Raw genomic sequence first — 23,731 nt, 5'->3', positions numbered from 1 at the left:
CACCTATACCGAATATGTGAATAGAAAAAAGAGAACCAAAGAAAACATAGGTCCGCTACTTGATGGGGAAGGTCACCTCACAGACAAGGACATCGTCAAAGCAGAGACATTTAATGCCTTCTTTGCTCTACCTTCGATGCTGATGATGGGCTTCGGGACCCCAGGTGCCCTGAGCTGGAGGACCGTGACAGTGAGAATGATAAACTCCCAACCAACCCTGAACAAATGCAGGATTTGCTGCTCCACCTGGATCCATACAAGTCCATGGGTCTGGATGGGATTCATCAAAGGGTGCTTAGAGAGCTGGCTGACGTCATTGCAGGACTTCTCTCAATTATTTTTCAACAGTCTTGGGAATCTGGAGAAGTCCCACTGGACTGGAAGCTGGCAAATGTACCAATTTTCAAGAAAGGCAAGAAAGAAGACCCTGGCAATTACAGACCTGTCAGTCTCACATCAGCGCCTGGTAAAATTATGGAGAAGATTATTCTTTAAGTTACTGAAGCACACCTGGGGGACAATGCAGTCATTGGTCCCAGCAAACATGGGTTCACAAGGGATAGGTCCTGTTTGACTAACTTGATTTCCTTTTATGGTAAGATGAAGTCGATGAAGGGAAAACAGCTGATGTGATCTCTTTGGATTTCAGTAAAGCTTTTGACACAGTTTCCCATAGGATCCTACTGGACAAAATGTCCAGCATACAGCTAAACAAAAACATCATACAATGGGTAAACAATTGGCTGATGGGCAGGGCTCAAAGGGTTGTGGTATGTGGGGCTACTACATCAGGCTGGCGGATGGTCACTAGTGGGGTCCCCCAAGGCTCCATTTTAGGGCCAGTCCTCTTCAATGTTTTTATAAATGATTTGGATGTAGGACTAGAAGGTGTTTTGAGCAAATTTGCTGATGACACTAAACTTGGAGGAGTTGTTGGCTCTGTTGAGGGTGGAAAGGCCTTGCAGAGAGATCTGGACAGATTGGAGAGCTGGGCGATCACCAACCGCATGAAGTTTAACAAAAGCAAGTGTCGGGTCCTGCACCTGGGACGGGGCAACCCTGGCTATATGTACAGACTGGGCGATGAGACGCTGGAGAGCAGCCCCGCAGAGAGGGATCTGGGGGTTGTGGTTGACTGCAAGTTGAATATGAGCCAGCAGTGTGCCCTGGCAGCCAGGAGGGCCATCTGTATCCTGGGATGCATCAAGCACGGCATTGCTAGTCAGTCGAGGGAAGGGATTGTCCCGCTCTACTCTGCGCTGGTGCGGCCTCACCTCGAGGACTGTGTGCAGTTCTGGGCACCACAGTACAAAAAGGACATTAAACTGTTGGAGAGTGTCCAGAGGAGGGCGACGAAGATGGTGAAGGGCCTAGAGGGGAAGACGTATGAGGAATGGCTAAGGTCACTTGGCCTGTTCAGCCTGGAAAAGAGGAGGCTGAGGGGAGACCTCATCGCGGTCTACAACTTCCTCACGAGGGGGAGTGGAGAGGCAGGTGACCTATTCTCCGTTATCATCAGCGACAGGACCCGTGGGAATGGTGTCAAGCTGAGGTAGGGGAAGTTTAGGCTAGACATCAGGAAGAGGTTCTTCACTGAAAGGGTGGTTGCACACTGGAACAGGCTCCCCAGGGAAGTAGTCACTGCACCAAGCCTGTCTGAATTTAAGAAGCGTTTGGACTGTGCACTTAGTCACATGGTCTAAACTTCTGGGCAGACCTGTGCAGTGCCAGGAGTTGGACTCGATGATCCTTATGGGTCCCTTCCAATTCAGGATATTCTATGATTCTATGAATATACGTACTGGCAGTGCTGCTCTGTGAGTCTGTGTGGAGCCGTAGACCTCTCTGCTCTCCATCACTTTCCTTTTAAGCATAGTGAACTCTCACTGAAGGTGTTATTAAGTTCCCATAAACCCTTTCTAATACAGAATACAATTTGGCAGCACAACAGCCATACTATTTTGCAAATAAGGCATTTGACATATCCAAGTCCCCATGTGACAAAAATCCTAGCTTAATGAATTCAAGGGTAGAAATAAAGGTTGGTGGAGCTGTAAAGAAGTAAGAAAGCAGCAAAAGCAGGAATGAAAATTAGTGTCCCAGAGGAACTGAGAAGTAGCAACATTCAGGAAACAATTCATTACATTTTCCAGTGTTACAAAATTTCAGTTTTTGAATTTACAATGTATGGAGTGTGTTTTCCTCATTGCTTTCTTATTTTTACTTTGACAATTTGATAGAAAATTGTGATGTCAGTTATTCCTGCACTTCCTATTCCTCTTTTTATCCTTGGATTTTTAAAATGTTTCCAGTCTGACTTTTCAAAATAGACATTCTCTGGACAATCCACAGAACAGAAAAACGTTTTTAAAGGTACAAGTGCTTGGGAGGGAAGGAGGAGACAGAATAGGAATCCAGAAGTCATAAATTTAATTGCACTCAATGACAAAAAGGAAATGGGGCAAATAACAGTATTCAAAATGTTGGAAAATTGACCTATCCAACATTTTAATACTCATGTCTGGAGTACTATGCTCTTAAGACATTTCAAATACAAAATAATAAAAATTCCACAGCAAACCCTCTGGGAAGGTAGATGTTTTGTCACTTTCCATTAAGTTGACCACCACATTCATGTATGTTTTCCATTTATGTATGTTTTGCACAGAGGAGAGGGAAGATGAATCTTCCCAGGTTTCCTCAGAGTTACAATCTTATGTCAAACCCAGACATATCTCTTCCAGTATTGCCTGATAAAAGGGCAAGTCAAGTCGATCCCTCATCCTTTCATGTACTTATCACTGATGAATGAGTAAGAAATACCAGGAGATACTGAGTTTGTGAAATATGATGATGCACGGCAAACTTGCTACATACTGACTGTGAGGAATCACAAACCAAAGCGGACAATGTTGCAACATCACAGAAAGAGCTAAGGGGAAAAAGTAATAATCTTAAATGCAAGGAAAGAAGATGCCATTGTCTTTCCCCAGCTTAGCCACTTTTAAATGTAACTTGCAAAGGGAATCCAAACATTGACCTAAAAAGAAACAATTCTGTTTCTAAAAACAGAAAAGGAAAACAAGTACCTGTTGCTAGCCAGAGAAAGTTCTCACTGAGCTCTATGAATTAAGTTAAAGGAGTTAAGAATTCTATTCAAGTATAATGAAGGCTGGCCAGCATCAGAGGAGCTGTTGATGCTACACAATGTATCAGTCTGGAATACTAAGGATAATAGAAAAGTCTGCTGTCCCATTGATCTGATTCAAAAGTAAGTTCTGCTTCCCCTTTTGTAATAATGTTTGCAGTGACAGGCACTGTTCTTCCAGGAACCTCAAAGCAAGCTTGTAACAAAAAAAGCGCCCTAAGGAACCTTTCAGGTAGGTCAATATAATTAATAGCAATCCAATGACATGGGGACCAAGATATGAAAACACATGAAGAAAACAGATTGGGAATTTTCAATGTATTTTATGGAAGTACTATTTCTAATGGTATGTGTGCACATTCTAATACATGTAAATATGATTAGTTTATCACTTTCTCCCAGTAAACAGGAATAAGCTACAATATACTTCCAAGAGGTAAAATACAGGAGTAGTTGCAGGCATGTTGTACACTCTCACTCTATCTTGTCTTGTGGTAAATTGTTTACACAACCCATCTGGAGGCACAGAAAAGTTGCACAGCTTATTTAAGGTCACAAAGTGCATCTCAGCTGTCTGCTTACAAGCTGTCCTGACTTCTCAATTTCAACCATTACGCTACACTGTTTTTGTTACATTGCCAAGCCATTCCAATACCATTCAAATTTCACTATTAGCATTCTTTTCTAACAAATCATAATTGCTTAACTGTAATTCCTTACATTTTTTTTAAGCAAGTCATCATCTTACCTTCTTTCATCAAAATAAGGGTGTTCCCTCCCCTCCCCTAAATTCCTGCAGAATTCATGATGTAAATGTCACATCCAAGTTGATTTTGATTTTCATTATGCAGTCAGCTTGAAAATGTAGTATGACAATTTATCTTTGTGCTATTATATATCAGTAACAAAACGTATTTAAATTGAGAAAAATCTCAAAACTGTGTTTGATGAGAAAGTAAAAATCTGCAAGAAGCAGAGGTGGATGGGGAAATATCTAAAAGCACTGAGGCACAAGAACTATTTGAATTATGTAAATCAAAGGCTTATAATTGATATTACATTTTAAAACACTTCAGTCAAATTGAAAAGGTTGAGGTGGATTTCATTAAAGGTTATCCGTGTAGGCTGAAGCTTTATATTCTTAATTAGAAGTTTTTCCTCTTTGTTGCTGTGGAATGAAATTTCAGCAGGTTTTAATTCTGCTCATACACTAACTATAGCTTTCCTCTGTTTTCTTTCTGAAGATACACTTTGAAAAAAACAAATGCACTTTGAAAAGTAAAGAAAAGTGTTTGTTACTATGAACCTACCTGGGCTTTTACCATTTTCAATTTTCCCCACTTTACTAATCTCATTGAACTTTTAACATAATTACAGTTAAATGCACAAGAGTCTGCAAGTTGAAGACTTCATTTATCATGCACACTATATATCAAATCCTACTTGCAGAGAAGTCAATTAGGTATTTCCTTAGTAACATTACTGGCATAAAGATTTGTCCACGAACCACTCTGTGGAATTTATCAGGTCAGAATCCAGATTTAGCTAGTTGGAGTAGTTCTACTAACTCTAGCAGAAATGCCCCAGAATTACAACATTATAAAAAAAAGCAGAAACTAGTAGGTAGAATCATTACATGGTTACACAGCAAAAAAGTGGTCTACAACACCACTTAAGACAAATTGATAGAGGTAAGAGCCTATTACACAGTAAAAGAGTACCACAATATTTTAAGTTGGGCATGTAGATGGGATCCTAAGATACACTACAGGAAAATGAAGGTTTATGTAACTCAGATTTACATGCCACATCTTCTGCAAATAGACATCTCTGTATCACCATGATAACACCCATGTTTTCTTTCTAGTAGCTATACAGATGGCCTTATAAAATTAGACTAAACTCCCTAAAACATCTGCTAAAATATTATTTATGATACCAGTTAAAATTCTAAAGCTATGATGCCATTTTATACCATTGGTATTAAGAGCAAAGAAAGCAACCTCAAAATACTGATGTGTTAAAAAGATATCATGTGAACAATTAAAATATGAAGCATTAACTTACCTCTGTCATTACCATGTCCTGGCATTTTTTCACGTATTTGCCATCTGCTTTTACAATGGTCTGCAGGAAACGCAAGTATTCCACATGACGGCCATGGGTCTCAATGCAGTGTACAAAATGCTGCACCACTCTCTCACTGATTTCGTTACAAAGAAGGTAGTTATTCATGAAGATGTGCCGCATGGTTTCAGCTTCCAGAAGCTAAACAGATTATAATTGAAACCGCAGATTTATTCTGAGGTTGAGAAATACGCAGGGCTCTAGGCTAGAGAAAGGCATACTGGTAAAAGGAGACTGAAAGAATACAGTGTGTACCAGCCAAGATATTAACCAGTAACCTTAAGGTTACTTTCCTTTCTGGATTTTATGATGACATTTCTCCACACTTTTCTATGACTCCAAAATATCCTAAGTAGGCATAAACAAAATATATGCCCACATGAAAGGTGAAGACACACATACAGTACACTGCTAGATCACTGTGCTAGAGCACATCCAGACAGTATGCACTCTGCAAACTTTTACTTCAAACTTGCTCCAAATGCTCATGAGAGTCAGGCGTGCTCCTGGAGCACACACTTCTGTTTCGAATCATCTCAAAAGAATAAGGAATTCACAAACACATTGAGTTTATGCCACAACATGAACAAAAGCACAGTAACTGAGCTGACCAGAAAATTAGCTTCCAAAGAACACATATGAAAAAGTGCAAGCAGGCTCCATACTTCGCACCTGAATTAAGTGTTAATGTTGGATAAGATGAAATCTGAGATCTAGTCTCCATCACAGTCTGGTCAGCAGCCTTCACTAACTTCACAAAAAAGCATAAATAAAAAATAACAAAACAAATGTTTCCTCAAGTAATACAAACAAGTCAGAGGTCTACAGTCCTAATATTCACACTTTTTCTAATAAAAACATGTTATGCTCAGTAGATCTGCCACTGGGGGAGATGTTATTCTGTATGTCCAGATCTGTAAACACACACATACACAGAGACATATAGAACTCATTTTTAATCATCATCACCAAAAACATGGGTCAGATTCTGTGATCACACAAGCTTCATGCAAGCATAATCACAGCATCTTATCCCCTGACTTACAGGCCAGATGTAAGTTAACTCATCCTAATAAATTATCACAGTCAAGCTACACACAATGTGATGATGTGACACATGTTAATAGATACTTCCAATAAACCCCAGAGGTAATACTGTTTTCCACTTTTAAAACAGCAACACTGAAAACAATGAAATCAAGGGCAATGATAACAGAGAAAAGACAGGAGAGAGAAGACAGAGAAGGCATAATTTAATTAAATTATTTATTTAGCACTGTCATTTTTCAGTGAGCCTAAATTTACTTCCATTTATTGTATTCTATTTAAAATGAAATACTTACCCCTGGAGTTAAGAATAAATTGAGATTTTTGTGGAGGAGAACTTGATTCTGAGGATTTCCTCGGCAGAAATTCTGAAGAAAAGTGTGGGCTAGATTCATAACTTCATTCATCTTTTCATCGCTCTGCAGAAGGAGAATGCATTAGCTGGATGTACCTTAACATACCTGTTATATCTGCACAATGTGAATTCAGCCAGGAACAAAACAAATCTCCTGACTCTTTACAGGCCAGGAATTCTCCTTCTGGTAAAAGCCACTGATACAGTTTCCTTTAGAGTCCATTAGTGACTATACCTTTCTCTGAATCTACTTGACTATAGGAAGTCACAGGTAATGGCACAAACACTAAAAGTTTCCAATTCATTCCGTTCAGTTTTCTTAGCCTTGGGTCTCATGGCTTAGCCTACAGTTACTGTTCTTCTATGAATTTCTGGAGGACACTACTGGTTGGTTGTTTTTTTTTTTGTGGTTCTACTATTAAAAAAAAGTAGTAACTGCAAGGTATTAAAGGTACTGATCTCAAAGCAAGATCTCCTAGTGCACGTTTATCACTTCCTCATTAAAAAAAAAAAGCAGTAAGTGGCTTGATTTTCAGAAGTGTTGTCTAGTCTGCACTGCTTTCAAGCTTCTGAAAAGCTTTGGTTTTTATATAGCTACATACAAAATACATGTATATGTGCGTGTGTGTGTACCTACACTCATGTTCACACATACACCCCACGCAAATATATATGTCTGGTTTCATCCTGATTTTATATTCCTCTCATATAATATTCTAACCATGATGTGGTAAACCATCTTTATCAACAAGCACTATTATTTTACTGAAGAAAGCTGAACCTAGTGTCTCTATCATAACATTAGTATATAACACTCAGGAAAACACAGCCCAGAGGAGCTTTTATCTCCTTCCAATGCTTCACATAAGATCTAGAAAGATGTGCTCCTCAAAAGGCTATCTAGATCATTCACTTGTATGCTCACTACCACTAAATCAGTACAAAATCACAACATCTTATGAAAAGCCTACAGATGGAAGTAGGCTGGAGGCTTGCCACTACAGAAACACTGAAATGATTTCAGACTTGGTCCTTGAAAGCTTATGTGTTCATCTTATGTACCTAGAATAGCATTCATATTAGTATCTAACAGTGGAATTTAGATACCCTGCCAGGAGCTCCACTAAATCGTAATTTCTAACTGTACAGTGTCTGCAGATCAAAGGTTTGCCCATTTCAGGAATGGGATGACAGCACTGCCATCCAGGAACCTTAGGTAGTCAACATTAACTCTTAGTAAAACATATTCTTTGTAGACACCCACATTTAAACTCGATCACAAACCCATTACTATTAAGGGAGAGTAAACAGCATCACCATTTTACATTTCTACCACAGTTCATTAAATTTTGCGAGGAGAATTTTTCAAGCTGATTTTTGGGCCTTTTGAGACATTTCTCTTTACCGAGTTCATGTCTTTCACCAACAAAATTATCAGACTAACCTTTTCATAGGGTATCTGCAGAAGGTCCAAGACTACCAAGTGGGCACCCATATTTTTCAGCAAGCGCTGCTGCTGATTTCGACACTTTTTATTCTGAACACAAAGTTTGCTGAGTCGAATCAAAATCTATAAATAAATAAGTATGCAAAAAAAAGAAAGATAACATATTAGATAAAAACACAAAATATTTTAAAACAATTACTGAATCTACTTATCACAAGTATTTCAAGCAAGTTTCTTGGCAGATATACCAACCTCTTTAACAATGTTGTAGTTATTGCTTTTATTGCTGTCTATCTGGGGTTTTTTGGTTCCATCATCTATTGGACTCAAAATATTTGACTCCTGTAACAAAGAACATATAACAAAAGCTGATCTATTGCAATTTCCTCAACATGAACTAATTATACAGAGCAACAAGTGAAGAAACAACATCACAACACTTCATAAGGCACAGACATAACACAGATGATAAAGAAAAAAGACTCTTCAATAACTATCTACCAGTTACTGTTCAGTGATTTAAAAGATTCACATTCAAGAATCCTTCTCTTGTTTCATATTTCCAACATGATTTGAAACAATTATTCTATGTCTTCATGCTTCTGATTCTCCTAAAAAAATAACACATCCTTAAAACATTGACCAGACATAAAATGGAATCAACAAGGAATTCAGGCATTATGAGAATGGGAACCATAACAGTATTTCAATAGCCACCACTTCCTCTGCCCAAAAACACGCGTTTTCGAATTTCATTGTGTTCTCAAACTTCCTAATTTTTTAGGAAATGGAATAATGCTAAAAAAGACATGCGCACACCAATCTGAATGTTTTTGTCACCTGAAACCCCTTTCTGGACTTTCTTAGTTGATTGTGAAGATTAGGAGTTCTATAAATCCCATCTGGTCTAAATTTCCAGCTAGGCAAGAACAGCTGAACCACTTGGCCATGGAAACTGTTTATAACAGTGTCAGCACTGCTGTTCAGCATGGTCATGTTGATCTATGCAACAACAGTGGATTTTTATTTGTTTAGGTTGTTAGTATGCATGCTGCCTTCTCTCTAGCTGTTTGAATCAATACTTCCGAAGATATTTCAGACTCTCTGCTATAATTAACCACTCTTTTCTGTTCTGGGACTGTGGGTTAACCAAGATTAATCTACCTGTTACTTTTATAAGCCTTCTTCCTCAATCAAAGTAGTTTTATAATCCATGTGAACTATACGTCTTATCAGGAAATGCTGATAAGCATTAAACTGCTAAATCCATCCCTTTTTCCTAACAAAATAAAAACCAGTTTATTGAACCAGTAATAGTATTCCAGGGGCTTAGTTATCAAGAGATAATCACACCGCTGGGATACCAGAGACACTCAGTTGCGTATCTTGCCTTGTTACGCCCCGTGATAGACATTCTCTGTCACACTTTTCCACAGGGGACAGGAAGTCATAGAGCTTAAGTCACTGAGAAAGGTTCTCTTCTGAGAATCTCTCTCCTCCACCTTTAGGATATGGGATTTTCTGAAAAAGAAATACTTTCTTTATTCATAAAGTTCACAGGCAACCGGGATACCATTCTGCACCAGTTTTAAGGTTGTTTTGTTTTAACAGCCCCCAAACAGAGGCCCAGGTTCTAGCATTTAGTCTGAGTAGTTCCCCACTGCTGACATAGTCTCATTCAATTCAGCATGATGGCTATGCGAGGCACTAATCTGCATCATGGCAGCACGGTTTTGCCCTCCATGGGCTATATTTATTTAACAGGGGAGTGAGGAGCATTCGCAGGCTTCAGTTCAAAATCTCAACCAATGTATGTTGCTTCAGGAGATGTTTGTTTAAAACACTTCCACAAGCAAGGCAATCTACCAAAGACCAGCACAAGAGAAGAGTAAGGAACACTAAACACTTGAGGGTGCTGAAAATTTATACCATTTGAAACCTCTCTAAATTTTCTTATCAGATTTTGAAGATGAGAAGTTCTGTTAAGTTTCACTGGACTGTATTCCAGTTTCACCTTTGAGTCCTTTTACTGAGAGTGTATATTTCTCCTCCTCAGATCTATGTTTCTGGTGCTACACCACCAACACATCCTCCAGTGACTGGACAGTAAAGACCACCCTTTGTGTAGTCCAGGGTATGCATAGACTCTTAACACCCTTACTAGAGACACCCATGCAAACGGGCTTTATCTACTTTTCCTTTACAAAGCAAGGCTCAGTTATGTGGGATCAATTTCAGCATTTCTTCCTAATGCTATGCAGTGTCTAATTCATGTCTGACCTAAGTCCTAACACTCTTTCCTGTAATTCTGGTCTCTACTTCCTACCAAAATGATCTTGCATGGCTGTAAAATCTTGTTTTGTGGATACTTTATTTAGAAGAACAGGGCCACTGTCCTAAAACTTCTGGAGTCATGTGACTGTATTTAAAAAACAAAACAAAAACACAAGTCTCTAGCCCTTGACCCGAAAAATGACCCAAAAAGATTCAAAAGTCCAAAGGGGAAAAAAAAAATATATATATATATATGATTTTTTTTTTTAAATCCTTATGCCAATCTTGCAACATGAGGACAGAAATGTGGGCTTAACATACAACTGTCCTAGAATGTAATTTAAGCCCTCGTGCAAACTTCAACATTGTTTGAGATAAAATAAGGACCTAGATGTTCATCCAGATCAGTACCAAATACTCAGGACCCATTCCAAAAAAGCATGGAATCTCACAGGGATATTTATCTGCTTGCAGCTAGTCACCTGCTTCATACGTTGTAGATTATGACCAGCACCTCACCTCCTAAAAATCAGACTAAAAATAACGAAGAGTAAAAATTCACTATAGTATTGCCAGGTAAAAACATTTCCTGCCAATTTAAGAATAATTTAACAGGGAAAAAATAATGGACAAGATTCTGAGCTACTGTAAACTGGTGCAGCCCTCATGGAATTACCACCAGATGATCTAACCAGTTGTGCAGACTACCTATTACTGTTCTGATACAATGCACTCACAGATCTGTCAGAGATAATATTGTGTATCTGCTGAAACACTGCTAATCCATACAGATCCACTAATGTCTCATGAGGAAAAAAAATCAAAACATTCCACTTAGAGATGCTTCTGGCTCAAGCACATTGTTTTGACACCCCGTCACGGAGTTTCTTTGACATCGGGGCTATCTGTAGGAGTAAAAGGATCTTACTACATTTCAAAAATACATTATTGCTAAAAAAAAATTGTAATATCCAATTCTGTATCCTGTCTTCCCATTTCCTTTTCCATTCATTAAATACATAAAGGACCATCTTCTTTCCCACTAGAGCTAAGCTTGAGGAAAGAAATCGCACATGCTTATGCTCATGGAATCTGTATTCCTCTCCCATTCCACCACCACTAGATTTAGTTAATTTATATCAGATAAAGACTAGGACCTATACTGTCCCAAGAAACTTGTATTCTCCTTTGAGGGGTTGGATTTTCCCCTTATAAAGCCACAAAAAATCTACTTTCCCATCTGAAAGGCATAGAGTGTCTTCTAGACATCTGTAAACATCCTCTGTCTTCTCAATAGCTCCTACTCTCCCACAATGGCTTCACAATGCTGTATCATCTCCACTTGGCTTCCTACTTTCTCGCCAGTGCAGGAGAATCTTGCCACAGAAGAAAATAAGGAAAGTGCTCTGTCAGAATTCGCACTTCATCTCTCCCCACTTCCTCTGATGAAAATGAAAGATTGGTAATAAACACTGGTGGGAAAGCCTTCATTATTGACCATTTTGTCACAAACCTCAACCACAGCAACTCTTGCAAAACTCTGCATTTTCTCATAAACTCACACAGGAATTAGGCAATTACATGAGGACCTCAACTTTCATTGAAAAAAAAAAAAAAAAGACTAACATCTGATCTTCACGATTCCAAACTCAAGTTCAAAAGTCTCTAAAAATCACATTATTCCCAAAGAGTCTGGGAAACTGAAGGTTAAAAAAAAAAAGTTGCTCACTTCAAAAACCTCAATACTCTTAGGTCAATCTTATGTTTGGTGGAGAACAGGCTTACTCATGATGTTTGAAAAACGTGGGTTTGATTGTGCTTGTCTTTCCCAGCTGCAGAAACAAATATTGCCTATTCTTTCTTCTAGCAACTCAACACAACAGCCAACACGTGATCCCTAGATGACTTCCATGGTTACAGTGTGATGCCATATACTATGTCTTGCTTGCGAGACATTAAGGAAGACAGCTCTGTAACATAAGAATGCAGTTACTGGAAAGAGCAGGAGAGAACTTTCACCACACTGGTGAAAGAAGTTTTATCTTCTATTCTGTCTAATCCTAAAGCTCAGCCAGAATACTAATTGTTCTTGCTTTTGCTATTTTGATTAACCAGATCACCAGTTTGCAGTTGTTCACCAAACTACACATTCATATCAAAACAATTCTAGCAGCAAAGGCTTTAAACTCACCTCTATTGGCTCTTCTCCCCCTTTGGTCTGATTATCGCCCACATCTCCACTCTCGTAAGTACTGTTTTTTTCAACCCACAGTTCTGATTTTTCTACAGTCAGACGTAGCTGATCAAGATCAGCCTTGATTTGCTTGTAGTTATCAACATCTTGATTAGACACCAGCAACTGAACCTGGAAATACAGTAAATTGTAAAGCTATTATAGCACTAGCACCAGCACTTACACCTGGGAAATTTGCTTGCCAGTTTCCATTTTAAGTCCCTCTTTTCAGATGTTTTTTGCAACCTTCCCTATGAAACTGAAACACAGCACAAACAGTCTTTTTAGCCTCCATTCACTAAAAACCTTTAACAGAGCTGTGGCTGCCCAAAGCAGGATAGCTATAACACTCACAGCATTCTCCCTCCTTCTTTAATAAGCTGCAAAACATTTTCAGCACAAGTACATATATACAAGACCCTGAGCTCTCATCAGAGTTAGCTCTGATGCTATGATTATGATCCTCATGGTATTAAAACAACACAATTAGAAATAGCTTATCCCACCAGCATGGTACTTCACAAGAAAAGGAAAAAAAAAAAAGATGATATGACAAGGAATCAGGACATCCAGAGAAAAGTGAGAATGGCCAGCAACTTCAGTGATCACCTACATCACCATAATCAAATACTGATAAATATCGTACCTTTAACACTGTTAGAGCAGATCAGAAAAATTTGTTTGAATAGCTTACAAACTGATGTTCAGGTTCAGATAGTTTCCTGCCATCTGAGTGGATGCCTCTCTATCTCACTTTCATTTTTTGTACTGCTGAAATTATCTGTTCTTTCTTTTCATTATTTCTAGTTCTTGATTTAGCACGATTTACACATTTCCTTTCTTTCTAATGGTCTTTGCTCTCCCAAGATTATTAATTAAGATAATGTACCAACAAAATAACAACAATCTGTACAACAAATCAATAGGCACTATTAAGAAATCACACTTATTTAAAAGTATATAGTCACATGGCAGATAGAAACACTGACAGGGAAATTAGAAAAAAATCACTACTTGCAGGCAAATATTCACTATTTTGTAACATTAAGTTTTCATCATCTTCTCTTAGTCTAGTACAACTCATTATTTTTCTGAATTTATGAATGCTGCCCATCCACAAATATTCATATTTCATGTTCTCTGTAGTCTTTTCTGTGTATTTACCAATCAGCCTTCTCCTTCCTATATGAAAACATGTAAAGCTTCTCAAACTTACCTCATAATAAAAGCTATTTATGCACCTAACCAGCAAGGCCTAACTTTAACATCCAGGTGGGAGGTCATTATGCTACATTGCAAAAAAAAAAAAAAATTAAACAAAAGCTTTCCAGGTCTGTATCATTCATCTGTTTTTAAAAAAGAGAAACCTCCACATCTTACATAACAATAAGACAACATGCTAGCAAACTCCTGAAATAAGCATCAGATGGTCTTAACGACATATGTTATAGGGTTACATAACAGAAATGTGTCTGTCATCTAGCCCCATGACATCAGATTTCCCAGTACTAATCCCCTGACATATGGAGTACGCACACGCAATGGTATCAAGCAGAAAGAGTAAAAGCTGAAAACAGGCTTGGCTGTATTACTCGCTTTCTGTTATTTGGGCATGTCTGTATCACGCACAATGCAAGGACACCTGAATTAGAACTAGAATTGAAAACGTCGCATGTATAACAACAAAAAGTTTCACACACAGCTTAGGTAGTCCTGAAGACAGGAAAGTCTTGTTGCTGACACGGGTAAACGGTTTGCAGAACACAAGCTACTACCTCAGTCTCTGAGGTATCACTACAATAAGTCTCACTGTGGGATATGTGCGTCCCAGACATTACCATGGACATACATTTTCAATAGTGGGTGCGCAACTAGAATATACACCAGCACATATATTCAACTCTAACAACAACAAGAAAATCTCTGCTTATTTGGGACTTTTAAGAAAAGTCCTTTTAGCATTATCAAGCTACAAACAGCAATTCAGGTAAGAAAAGCAGCCTTTGGAAATACTTTCCTCACAGTTCCCTGAAATAATACTATGCCCATCCGTACCTGTTTAAATGCTTGCAGAACTTCTGCTCTCTGGCTGAAGTGCTTAAAGAGCAGATGCAGAGCACCTGAGAGCAAAGGAGGATAGTCGTGCATGATAAGGTGAATGAGGACCCGTAAAAAAGTTCTGCCCCCTTCATCATCAAGCTGAACCGCGTTCTTTTCTTTTCTACAACAGAAATAGGGGAAAAAAGACCATATAAAGTAAAAGCTTTTGACATAAATATGCCTGCACACACAATCTTCATTTGACAGAGCTCTTAAAATCAACTCTAATATGCTGTGGGATGTAAATTATAAACACCCCTTTAACGTTTTTTATATGGACTTCAATCGTATGGTTGGATGTTGTTTTGGCAATCTTGTAGTACAATGGACAAAATGGAATTAAAGTAAATATGTATAAAATGTGTCAAATATTGTGATTAAAATCCATATTGCAAAAACATTCATTTATGTTGCAGATAAATTGTGCCAAGGTCGTTCACAGTCCAAACTAACTGAAGGCAACAGCATTTTATCAGAGATTAATTTGGCCGTATCCTTTTCACTCCTTCCCTTTTCAGCTGTTATTAAAATTTCATTCAAGAAAAAATAAACTAAAATATTGTAGGAATTGCCAAAAGCATCATATTTCTGGAATCGCTTTTACAATCTGGAGCAACAGAAAACAGATTTACACATAACATATCAAAGCAGAAATAATGTTTCCAAAAAAACATTCAGTCTCTCTGTTCATTTTAACGATGCAGATGCCAGGGGCTATGTCTTGTTTTACATTATGGGAGTTCAGGAAGAGGACTGGAGGCATTGCTCTCGCTGGTAAAGATTGAGAACGCATAAGGGACAGAGAGGAAAGATCAGAAATCCCATCTTGCGGATCTTTCTCCCTAGTTCCAGGAAAAACTTTAAAGTCTAAGACTTTGTCTAAATGGGAATCATTTTTACTGGTATGATTATAAAATTGTACCAGCAAAGTTAAACCAATATAGTGATAATGGTAGTAACTCTCCAGTGTGGATATTTTCTGTGCTTTTTTTTTTGTTGTTGCTGTTGTTCACAGCATAGCTGAAACCACTTCCAGGACTCTGCAAGCGTAACTGGTGATCTACAGGCCTCTGGTGGTCCAGAAGATCATGGCAAGTGGGTCCACAGTTGATCTGTGGAGTCATGAAATAGATTACTGTTGGCATTACATTCTTAGTAATGTCAAGGACAGGGTGCAATGACAACAGGTCATGTGATCAATAAGAAATAGTGAGGGTCAACAGTAACCTCCAGATCCAAGAAATATGGGATGACAGTCATAAGGTACACCAGAAAATGGTCTTTCTTTAAAAGCACCCATATGAGACATTGTAGAGAGAAATAAATAATGTGTTTTAGCCCAATACACCTGTACGCCATTCCCCAGCTGCCTTTGGGAACAAGGCAAAACTTTCTACTGTCCTACAACTATAGATGATCAAGAGGGTGATCATCGCAGTCTGTCAACCAGTCATATGCACTGGGCTGTTTGCTTGTTTGAAATCCAGGTCTCTTCTGGCACATTTCTGTCTACAAGTAGGTTATGTAATAAGTAGCCGCCAAACGAAGAGAAACGGGTATGAAAACACATATAGAATAAAGAGACGTTGTCCATGATAATTATCAAGGTGAACAAAGAGATGAATATAGAGAAGTAAAACTTCAGAGAATATACCTGCCAGCAAACATGGTTTCAGCCTGAGCTGCAATCTCATCTATGTCAGGAACAATTGCTGGAAAACAATCAAAATAACATTTTGTTTTATTTTTTAACATACTGATCATTGTATAATCTACACAGTGAAAAGGAACTCTGTCTTTGAAGCGGATATTATAAAGTGAAGGTCTTACTGCATTCCTCAACTAAGCAAAACTGTATATTCAAGGGAAAAACAGAAGGGATAGAACAGGAGGGAAGAAATAGGACAGAAGGCAGGGTTAAATTGTGTTTAACTACTACTGAGGAAGAGCCAAATTCTAGTGATGCACTAGAGCTACATGGTGCTGTATCACAAATGACACAGAATATGAAACTTTTACATTTTTGTTAGACCAGACAAAACCCATAAAGCAGCAAAATGAGATACATGAACTTCAGAATATTTATCATAAGCCATATCATTTACCACACCATTATTCTGCTTTAGAACAACTTTAATATACCTTACTATTTAAGACTTCGATATTCTTTAACAACCCCATTGCTGCACAGCACCTCCAATTAAATTCTCCCCTACCTGTAGCTCATCACACATACAGCTGTCAGTCTTTCAAGCACCTCTGCATGCACAAAAACACTCTCTGAAAAGCCAAGCCATTCCAATGCCACATTCACCTCAGTTAAAGCAGTCCTCATCCATTCACAACCATTTTGTTCAAAATGTTTGTCTTTTTCCAGTGTTTTGGGGAGAGTACAAATGAGAGAATAAATTGCCACAATGGGAGAAAGGAATCACATTTTAGTTTGAGGATGACAGACCAACAAGCATCTTTTTTGTGGAATTCCTTAAGATTTTGATTTTCTCACAAGCTTTTCGAATTCAAGTGACATGCATCTTCTGGTGTAGCTGAGTTTACTGCTTGCTAAAGTATCTGTAACAATGTAATAGTCTACATATAATTATTTTACTTTGTAACACAATAGCAACATTTACCTGAGGGAATTCCTGGTGTGTCAGGTGGAGACGTTGTAGAGCTATCGACATTTTCATTGTTTTCCCCAAACTCTCTCTTATAGATAGACAGCATGTAGGATATTCTATAGTCCAGTCTAACACTGAGAATAAACTACAAGAAGAAATTTAAAAATAAGACTTTTCTTCTCCCAAGTAATAACATGGGTTAGGTTTTTTTGTTTGTTTTTGTGGTGGAATGTACAGGGATATATGATTATTTTAAATAAATATGTCCACTATGAAATACAAATCCACTCCATTTGTTTCAGCTTGCTGTGATTTCTTTTTTCCTTCCCACCATCCTGGGATGTATTGAACACTTCCCTGTCGTCTGCTGAATACTAAGCAGCAGACTTATTTGTCCTGAGGCTCCAGCACACTGCCTTGTCCATGCTGCCTACGAGCCAGAACAGTACATCCAAGCCCACGGTGAAACAGATTATTTCATATTTCAGCCAGGCTTCTAATAAGCAATAGTGATAAGAAGTGGTGTGGGGTTGAGAGTAAAGATGACATGCTCAAGGATCACCCACTCAGATGCCTGACAGATACTTTCTTTTAATTGTTGGTGTCTTCAGCTGTGAAATCTGAAACTCATACAGGAAAAATCCTAAATCAAACCTGTAAGTGCTGCTTTTACATCAGAAAAGGGAGGAAAATAACCTGGCTATAGACATTAGTACCAACTGAAGGACTGAGAGGTACACATCCTACACTTTATCAACTGACTGCCCATCTACTGAGCTTCAGTACTTCCCATGTACATGCTCCTTGCCCACAGTAAATGTAAGCATACAATGAAGATGTTTACAATTATTTAACATGTTTCACATGCAGTGGGGATTAAATCATGTACATTAAGTTACCAAGACTCAGGCGGCAAGTGATGACTAAGCAAGTGGTGGCAACCTGTTTCTTTGATCTCTAACTAAAATCATACAACCTCCCAGACCCAGAGTACTGTCATAAGATTTCACTAGGGTAACTAGACTATGCCATCTAAAAGCAAATAAAATGTCAGTTTAATAAACAACATATTTTCTTTAAAATCTTCTAACAAAAGAGGAAAAAGGCAGGTTTATTTTGATTCCACGATCAAGTTACCCTGCCATTGTAGAAGCAAGATTTTAAAAAATACACATTTCTCCACTCCACATGTAGTCAACTAAGTCTATCAGGTCATCTGTTTAATTCTGGCTGATAGCAGAATAGAAACTGTTAAGTAAAATACACCTTTACTTAAAGGAATAAGAGGATATATTGAGAATCCAATTACTATAAACTGAAATATTTCTTAAAATAGAATAGTTTTATTCACCATTTTACTAGCTATGCATGACAATACAATAAATCTAAAATATTCTTACTTGCCTTTTAGGGTAATAGTGCAATAATGAAAGGTAACATGATTTAAGTTAATCCTTCTTCATTGCATTTTAAATGAAACAATTACTCTGCATTACTTGTGAACTAAGATCATATATAAGCATATATACCTGGGTTCACCCGCCATGACAACTTGCTAATCTGCAGTAATTTGACTACGTAACTAAATCCTAACTAACAAACCACTGATAAAGCAACAACACAGGATTACTCTCCAGTCCTGGGTGCTCTTGCACCAAATATGCTGTCAAAGATGAAAGGCTGAAACAAAATGTGATTCTCTTTCCACTGAGCAGACAGAGAATGCACAGGAAGAGGTTGGTGTCCTGGAATCATTCATCTGTGTATCAACCAGTAGAGCATAACAGCATGGAGAGAAATACATACAGTCACCAAATCAAATGAAAATGAGAAACAATACACATGAATGGTATTCTTTAGGTGATATCACTTCAGAACACTTTTTTCTCCTCCATAAGCCTTAAACTAAAGCAGCTCTGAAAGTAACATATGCAGTATTGAGGATAATCTAACAACTGATAGCCTTTCAGATGACAAGTAATTAAGGTAATCTAAATAATTTATAAGCATTCGGAACAAATGGAATCCTTCAAAAGTGACAAGGGTACCGACAGATGAGCAGAACTTACAGAAAACACTGAAGAATTCCATCAGTGCATAAGTATTGCAGGAACTAGGATTTGATATGCAGAACATGTGTGTGCCACTTTATTTACTAATAGCACAAAGTGAAAATTCTATCTAAGGAGGCACACTAGTGTCATTCAGCTTGTCAGTTCAACTAGGAGAATAGTCTGTGGGCTGCTAACAGTGGAAATCTGAAAAGGACTTCAAAATTGTGTGGTCTTGCCTGACTTCAGTGGGTCTATGTCCAATTCTGCCCTTCATCAAACTACTGCAAAGGTAGAGTCAATACTAAAGTCAAATAAGCTACCACAATGTAAAATGAGTGGTAATGAGACTGGAACAGGAACATTATCTTTAGAAAACATTAGAGAGGTAGCTTAATGTACAAGTTCTGCCTCTTCACATTTATAATTCACAGATATTTCTAGGTTGGAAGAGACCTCAAGATCATCGAGTCCAACCTCCGACCTAACACTAAGTACTCCACTAAACCATATCCCCAAGCTCTACATCTAAACGTCTTTTAAAGACCTCCAGGGATGGTGACTCCACCACCTCCCTGGGCAGCCCGTTCCAATGCTTAATAACCCTTTCGGTAAAGAAGTACTTCCTAACATCCAACCTAAAACTCCCCTGTCGCAACTTTAGCCCATTCCCCCTCGTCCTGTCACCAGGCATGTGGGAGAATAGACCAACCCCCACCTCTCTACAGCCTCCTTTCAGGTAACTGTAGAGAGCGATGAGGTCGCCCCTGAGCCTCCTCTTCTCCAGGCTGAACAAGCCCAGCTCCCTCAGCCGCTCCTCGTAAGACTTGTTCTCCAGACCCCTCACCAGCTTGGTCGCCCTTCTCTGGACTCGCTCGAGCACGTCCATGTCCTTCCTGTAGCGAGGGGCCCAAAACTGAACACAGTACTCGAGGTGCGGCCTCACCAGAGCCGAGTACAGGGGCACAATCACTTCCCTCGACCTGCTGGCCACACTGCTTCTTATACAGGCCAGGATGCCGTTGGCCTTCTTGGCCACCTGGGCACACTGCTGGCTCATATTCAGCCGACTATCCACCAATACTCCCAGGTCCTTCTCGGCCAGGCAGCTTTCCAGCCACTCATCTCCCAGCCTGTAGCTCTGCTTGGGGTTGTTGCAGCCCAGGTGCAGGACCCGGCACTTGGCCTTGTTGAACTTCATGCAGTTGACCTCAGCCCATCGCTCCAGCCTATGCAGATCCTCCTGCAGAGCCTTCCTGCCCTCGAGCAGATCGACACACGCACTTAGCTTGGTGTCATCTGCAAACTTACTGAGGGTGCACTGGACGCCCTCATCCAGATCATCAATAAAGATATTAAAGAGGACCGGCCCCAGTACCGAGCCCTGGGGGACTCCACTAGTGACCGGAGTCACTAGTGATAATAATAATAATGATTATGAAACTAATGATTATTATGAAACTATCATAATAATGATAGTTTCTACAGCACCTAGATCCTTCAGAAGTTAAATGTAACACAGTGAGGACCACAACTGTACCGTAGTTCACACAGAGAAGTTTTCTTCCTCATATCAAAGCATTATTTACTCAATTAACAGATCAGTAAACAGCAAGAATGCAGGTAACAGAACCTGCCACTACGTGAATAAATAAATAAATGTGAAAGAATTGCCATTTAACACTCCATCAATCGTTATTACCTGCAAAATCTCAATGATTTTCAGTTTGGTGTCCATTACAATCACGTCTTCACTCTCTGAGGTGCTGGCTTGCTTGCTTGGGTGAATGCTTGGCTGTACATCAGGGGCACTGAGGGGAAATATAGATCCTCTGCTCAGTACCATTTGGGTCATCATCTCTCCTACACCATGGATGGTCCTCATAACATTGTTTCCTATGTATTAAATACATACATATATATTTACCATCAGTGAAGCTTTCTTGCAAGGATATATACGACATACAACCGTGTTGTCAAATGCCTTAACAGCCTTAATTGGCCTATTGAAAAACAAGTCCTCAATTCCTCATCAAAAATCAGGAGAATGGATTCACTCAAATTACCCAATGGTTTTGTGAAAATTTTCTTCACTGATTTTCCAGGGAATCATTGCTTACAAGGTCAACAAAAGGAAAAGATACCAAAAGCTTTCTACAGCTCTGTTAGTATGTTCAAGAAATCATAAAAAGTAAAGCAAAAGGAATCTCAGTAGTTCACGTAATTCAATCCTTCATCTAAAGGCACATTATTTATATCTAAGACAACTTCTGAAAGACGATTGTTTAACCCGTTTTCAAGAATATTTAATTGATAAATATCTCACCTTTTACAGCATTCCTAAATGAGCTATTCCACTTCTTGACTATGTTTATTGTTAGAAAACTTTTTTTTTTTACAGAGAACATTTATTGATATTTCATTTATATCTTCCACTGCTATAATTTATGACCTTGCTTTGCAGACACATAGGAGGAGTTAATTTGCCATGCCTAATCCGACTGATGTCTTCCCCTTAATGACTGACCATAGTAAAATGCTTGATGGTAAAGATTCTTTTGGCACTACAAAAGCTCAAGTTTCATATATGTCACTCTAACAGAGAGTAGAGATTTGAGGCTGTGAAAGACTGATTAATCTCTGTACATGGTCCAGATGACAGTCCACAATCCAAAGACAACTAAAACAACTAGCAGGAGAAAGACTGATGCATCTTCCCAGAGTTGCTGGCCTTCTACTGTATGTGAAGGAGTAACGAATAGGGCAGAAGCATCTCAACAAAGTCTGGAGCCGCTGCTGGGTGTATGTATACATGTATCTCTACATAACAAGCTGAATAGGAAACATGCCTATGCATGCTTAGGCTTGCTGAAGCTCATGATACATATGATTAATCCCATTATACACACTGACCACCTGGACAGTTTGCAAATCCATATACATTTACATGTGTGCTTTATGTCTCTGTACTTACATGCGTGAGGTTGGATTCTGAGGTTTTGGATGTCAGTTTGTTTGTTTTAATAATTGAATAACAGAAATGAGAAATAATTATTTGTCTCACAGAACAGTCATTCCCTCAACTTCACAGAATCATCTAGGTTGGAAGAGACCTCCAAGATCACCTAGTCCAACCTCTGACCTAACACTAACAAGTCCTCCACTAAACCATATCACTAAGCTCAACATCTAAACGTCTTTTAAAGACCTCCAGGGATGGTGATTCAACCGCTTCCATGGACAGCCCGTTCCAATGCCTAACAACCCTTTCGGTAAAGAAGTTCTTCCTAATATCCAACCTAAACCTCCCCTGGCGCAACTTTAGCCCATTCCCCCTCGTCCTGTCACCAGGCATGTGGGAGAATAGACCAATCCCCACATTGCTACAGCCTCCTTTAAGGTATCTATAGAGAGTGATAAGGTCGCCCCTGAGCCTCCTCTTCTCCAGGCTGAACCATCCCAGCTCCTTCAGCCGCTCCTCGTAAGCCTTGCTCTCCAGACCCCTCACCAGCTTCATTGCCCTTCTCTGGACTTGCTTGAGCACCTCGATGTCCCAACTTACATGAACTCATTTAGGAAAAGAGAGAGTTGAGATTCTTTCCCCATTCACTCCCACTTATGTAACCATACCCTTCAAAAAAGTCCCAAGAGACGGTTAGGTACTGAAGGTTGTCCTGAAAGTTAAACTATTATCTGTAATGACAGTACCCTTTGTAAGCTATACGAAGAAAAAAAATGAACTTACACTCATTTGGAAAAAACCTTTAGTTCAGTCTAGTTGCAATGGTACCTATCGATGATGCCAGTTCAACAAACTCAACCAAGAGATACCATTTGTTCCTATAGGTTATACTGGTCTTTTCCTATAGTAAATTTCAATAGGAAAAGCATCCCAAGGAATCAATGACTATCTTCTTGCAAAGGCAGGGAGAAGCATGAATGAGAATATCATGCTACCTACCTACATGAATTAGTTTTCTTTCTGGCAAAGCACAGATCTGAACGAATGGAGAAAAGGAAGTGAATGATAGTATCTCTTTGCAGAAACAGTGCCAAGACCTAGACTACACCAAAAGCAAACAGAGAATGGAGGAGATGTAGCTTTGTTGAGGTAAACCTGAATTGTTCTTGTATGCCTTTTGTACGTTTTAATCACCATGCAACCGCCAAGTTTTACTCACATTGCAGAAATGCTCTTCCTAGATAGTCTGCTGTAAAAAGCCAAAGCTATATTTTATTTTGTTAGCAATATCCTCCTCTTATGCTCTTCTTTCTTCAATCCGCAGAGCTCAAGTACTGCATGCAGGGAAAGAGGATGCCTTTAACCC

At 38.9% G+C, this 23,731-nt stretch overlaps 1 protein-coding gene across 12 annotated transcripts in view; it reads right to left on the bottom strand.

Annotated features, from left to right (window-relative positions):
• ITPR2 (inositol 1,4,5-trisphosphate receptor type 2) overlaps positions 1-23,731 on the bottom strand; it is a 266,325-nt gene that overhangs the window by 137,596 nt on the left and 104,998 nt on the right. For all 12 annotated transcript variants that reach the window (XR_014578295.1, XM_083820748.1, XM_083820746.1 and 9 more), the window contains 9 exons: positions 21,106-21,299; positions 17,365-17,497; positions 16,386-16,443; positions 14,687-14,852; positions 12,590-12,763; positions 8,377-8,466; positions 8,122-8,247; positions 6,619-6,741; positions 5,216-5,416 (listed from right to left, as the gene is read on the bottom strand). Coding sequence is in view for 11 of the 12 variants with exons in the window: in XM_083820748.1 (XP_083676874.1) it covers positions 5,216-5,416; positions 6,619-6,741; positions 8,122-8,247; positions 8,377-8,466; positions 12,590-12,763; positions 14,687-14,852; positions 16,386-16,443; positions 17,365-17,497; positions 21,106-21,299 (1,265 nt within the window). In the remaining variant the exon portion in view is untranslated. The remainder of the gene's footprint in view (positions 1-5,215; positions 5,417-6,618; positions 6,742-8,121; positions 8,248-8,376; positions 8,467-12,589; positions 12,764-14,686; positions 14,853-16,385; positions 16,444-17,364; positions 17,498-21,105; positions 21,300-23,731) is intronic.

The sequence above is a fragment of the Anser anser genome (genome assembly GCF_964211835.1).
Source record: "Anser anser genome assembly, chromosome: 1".
NCBI lineage: Eukaryota > Metazoa > Chordata > Aves > Anseriformes > Anatidae > Anser > Anser anser.
This window is presented reverse-complemented; position numbering and strand designations above follow the sequence as displayed.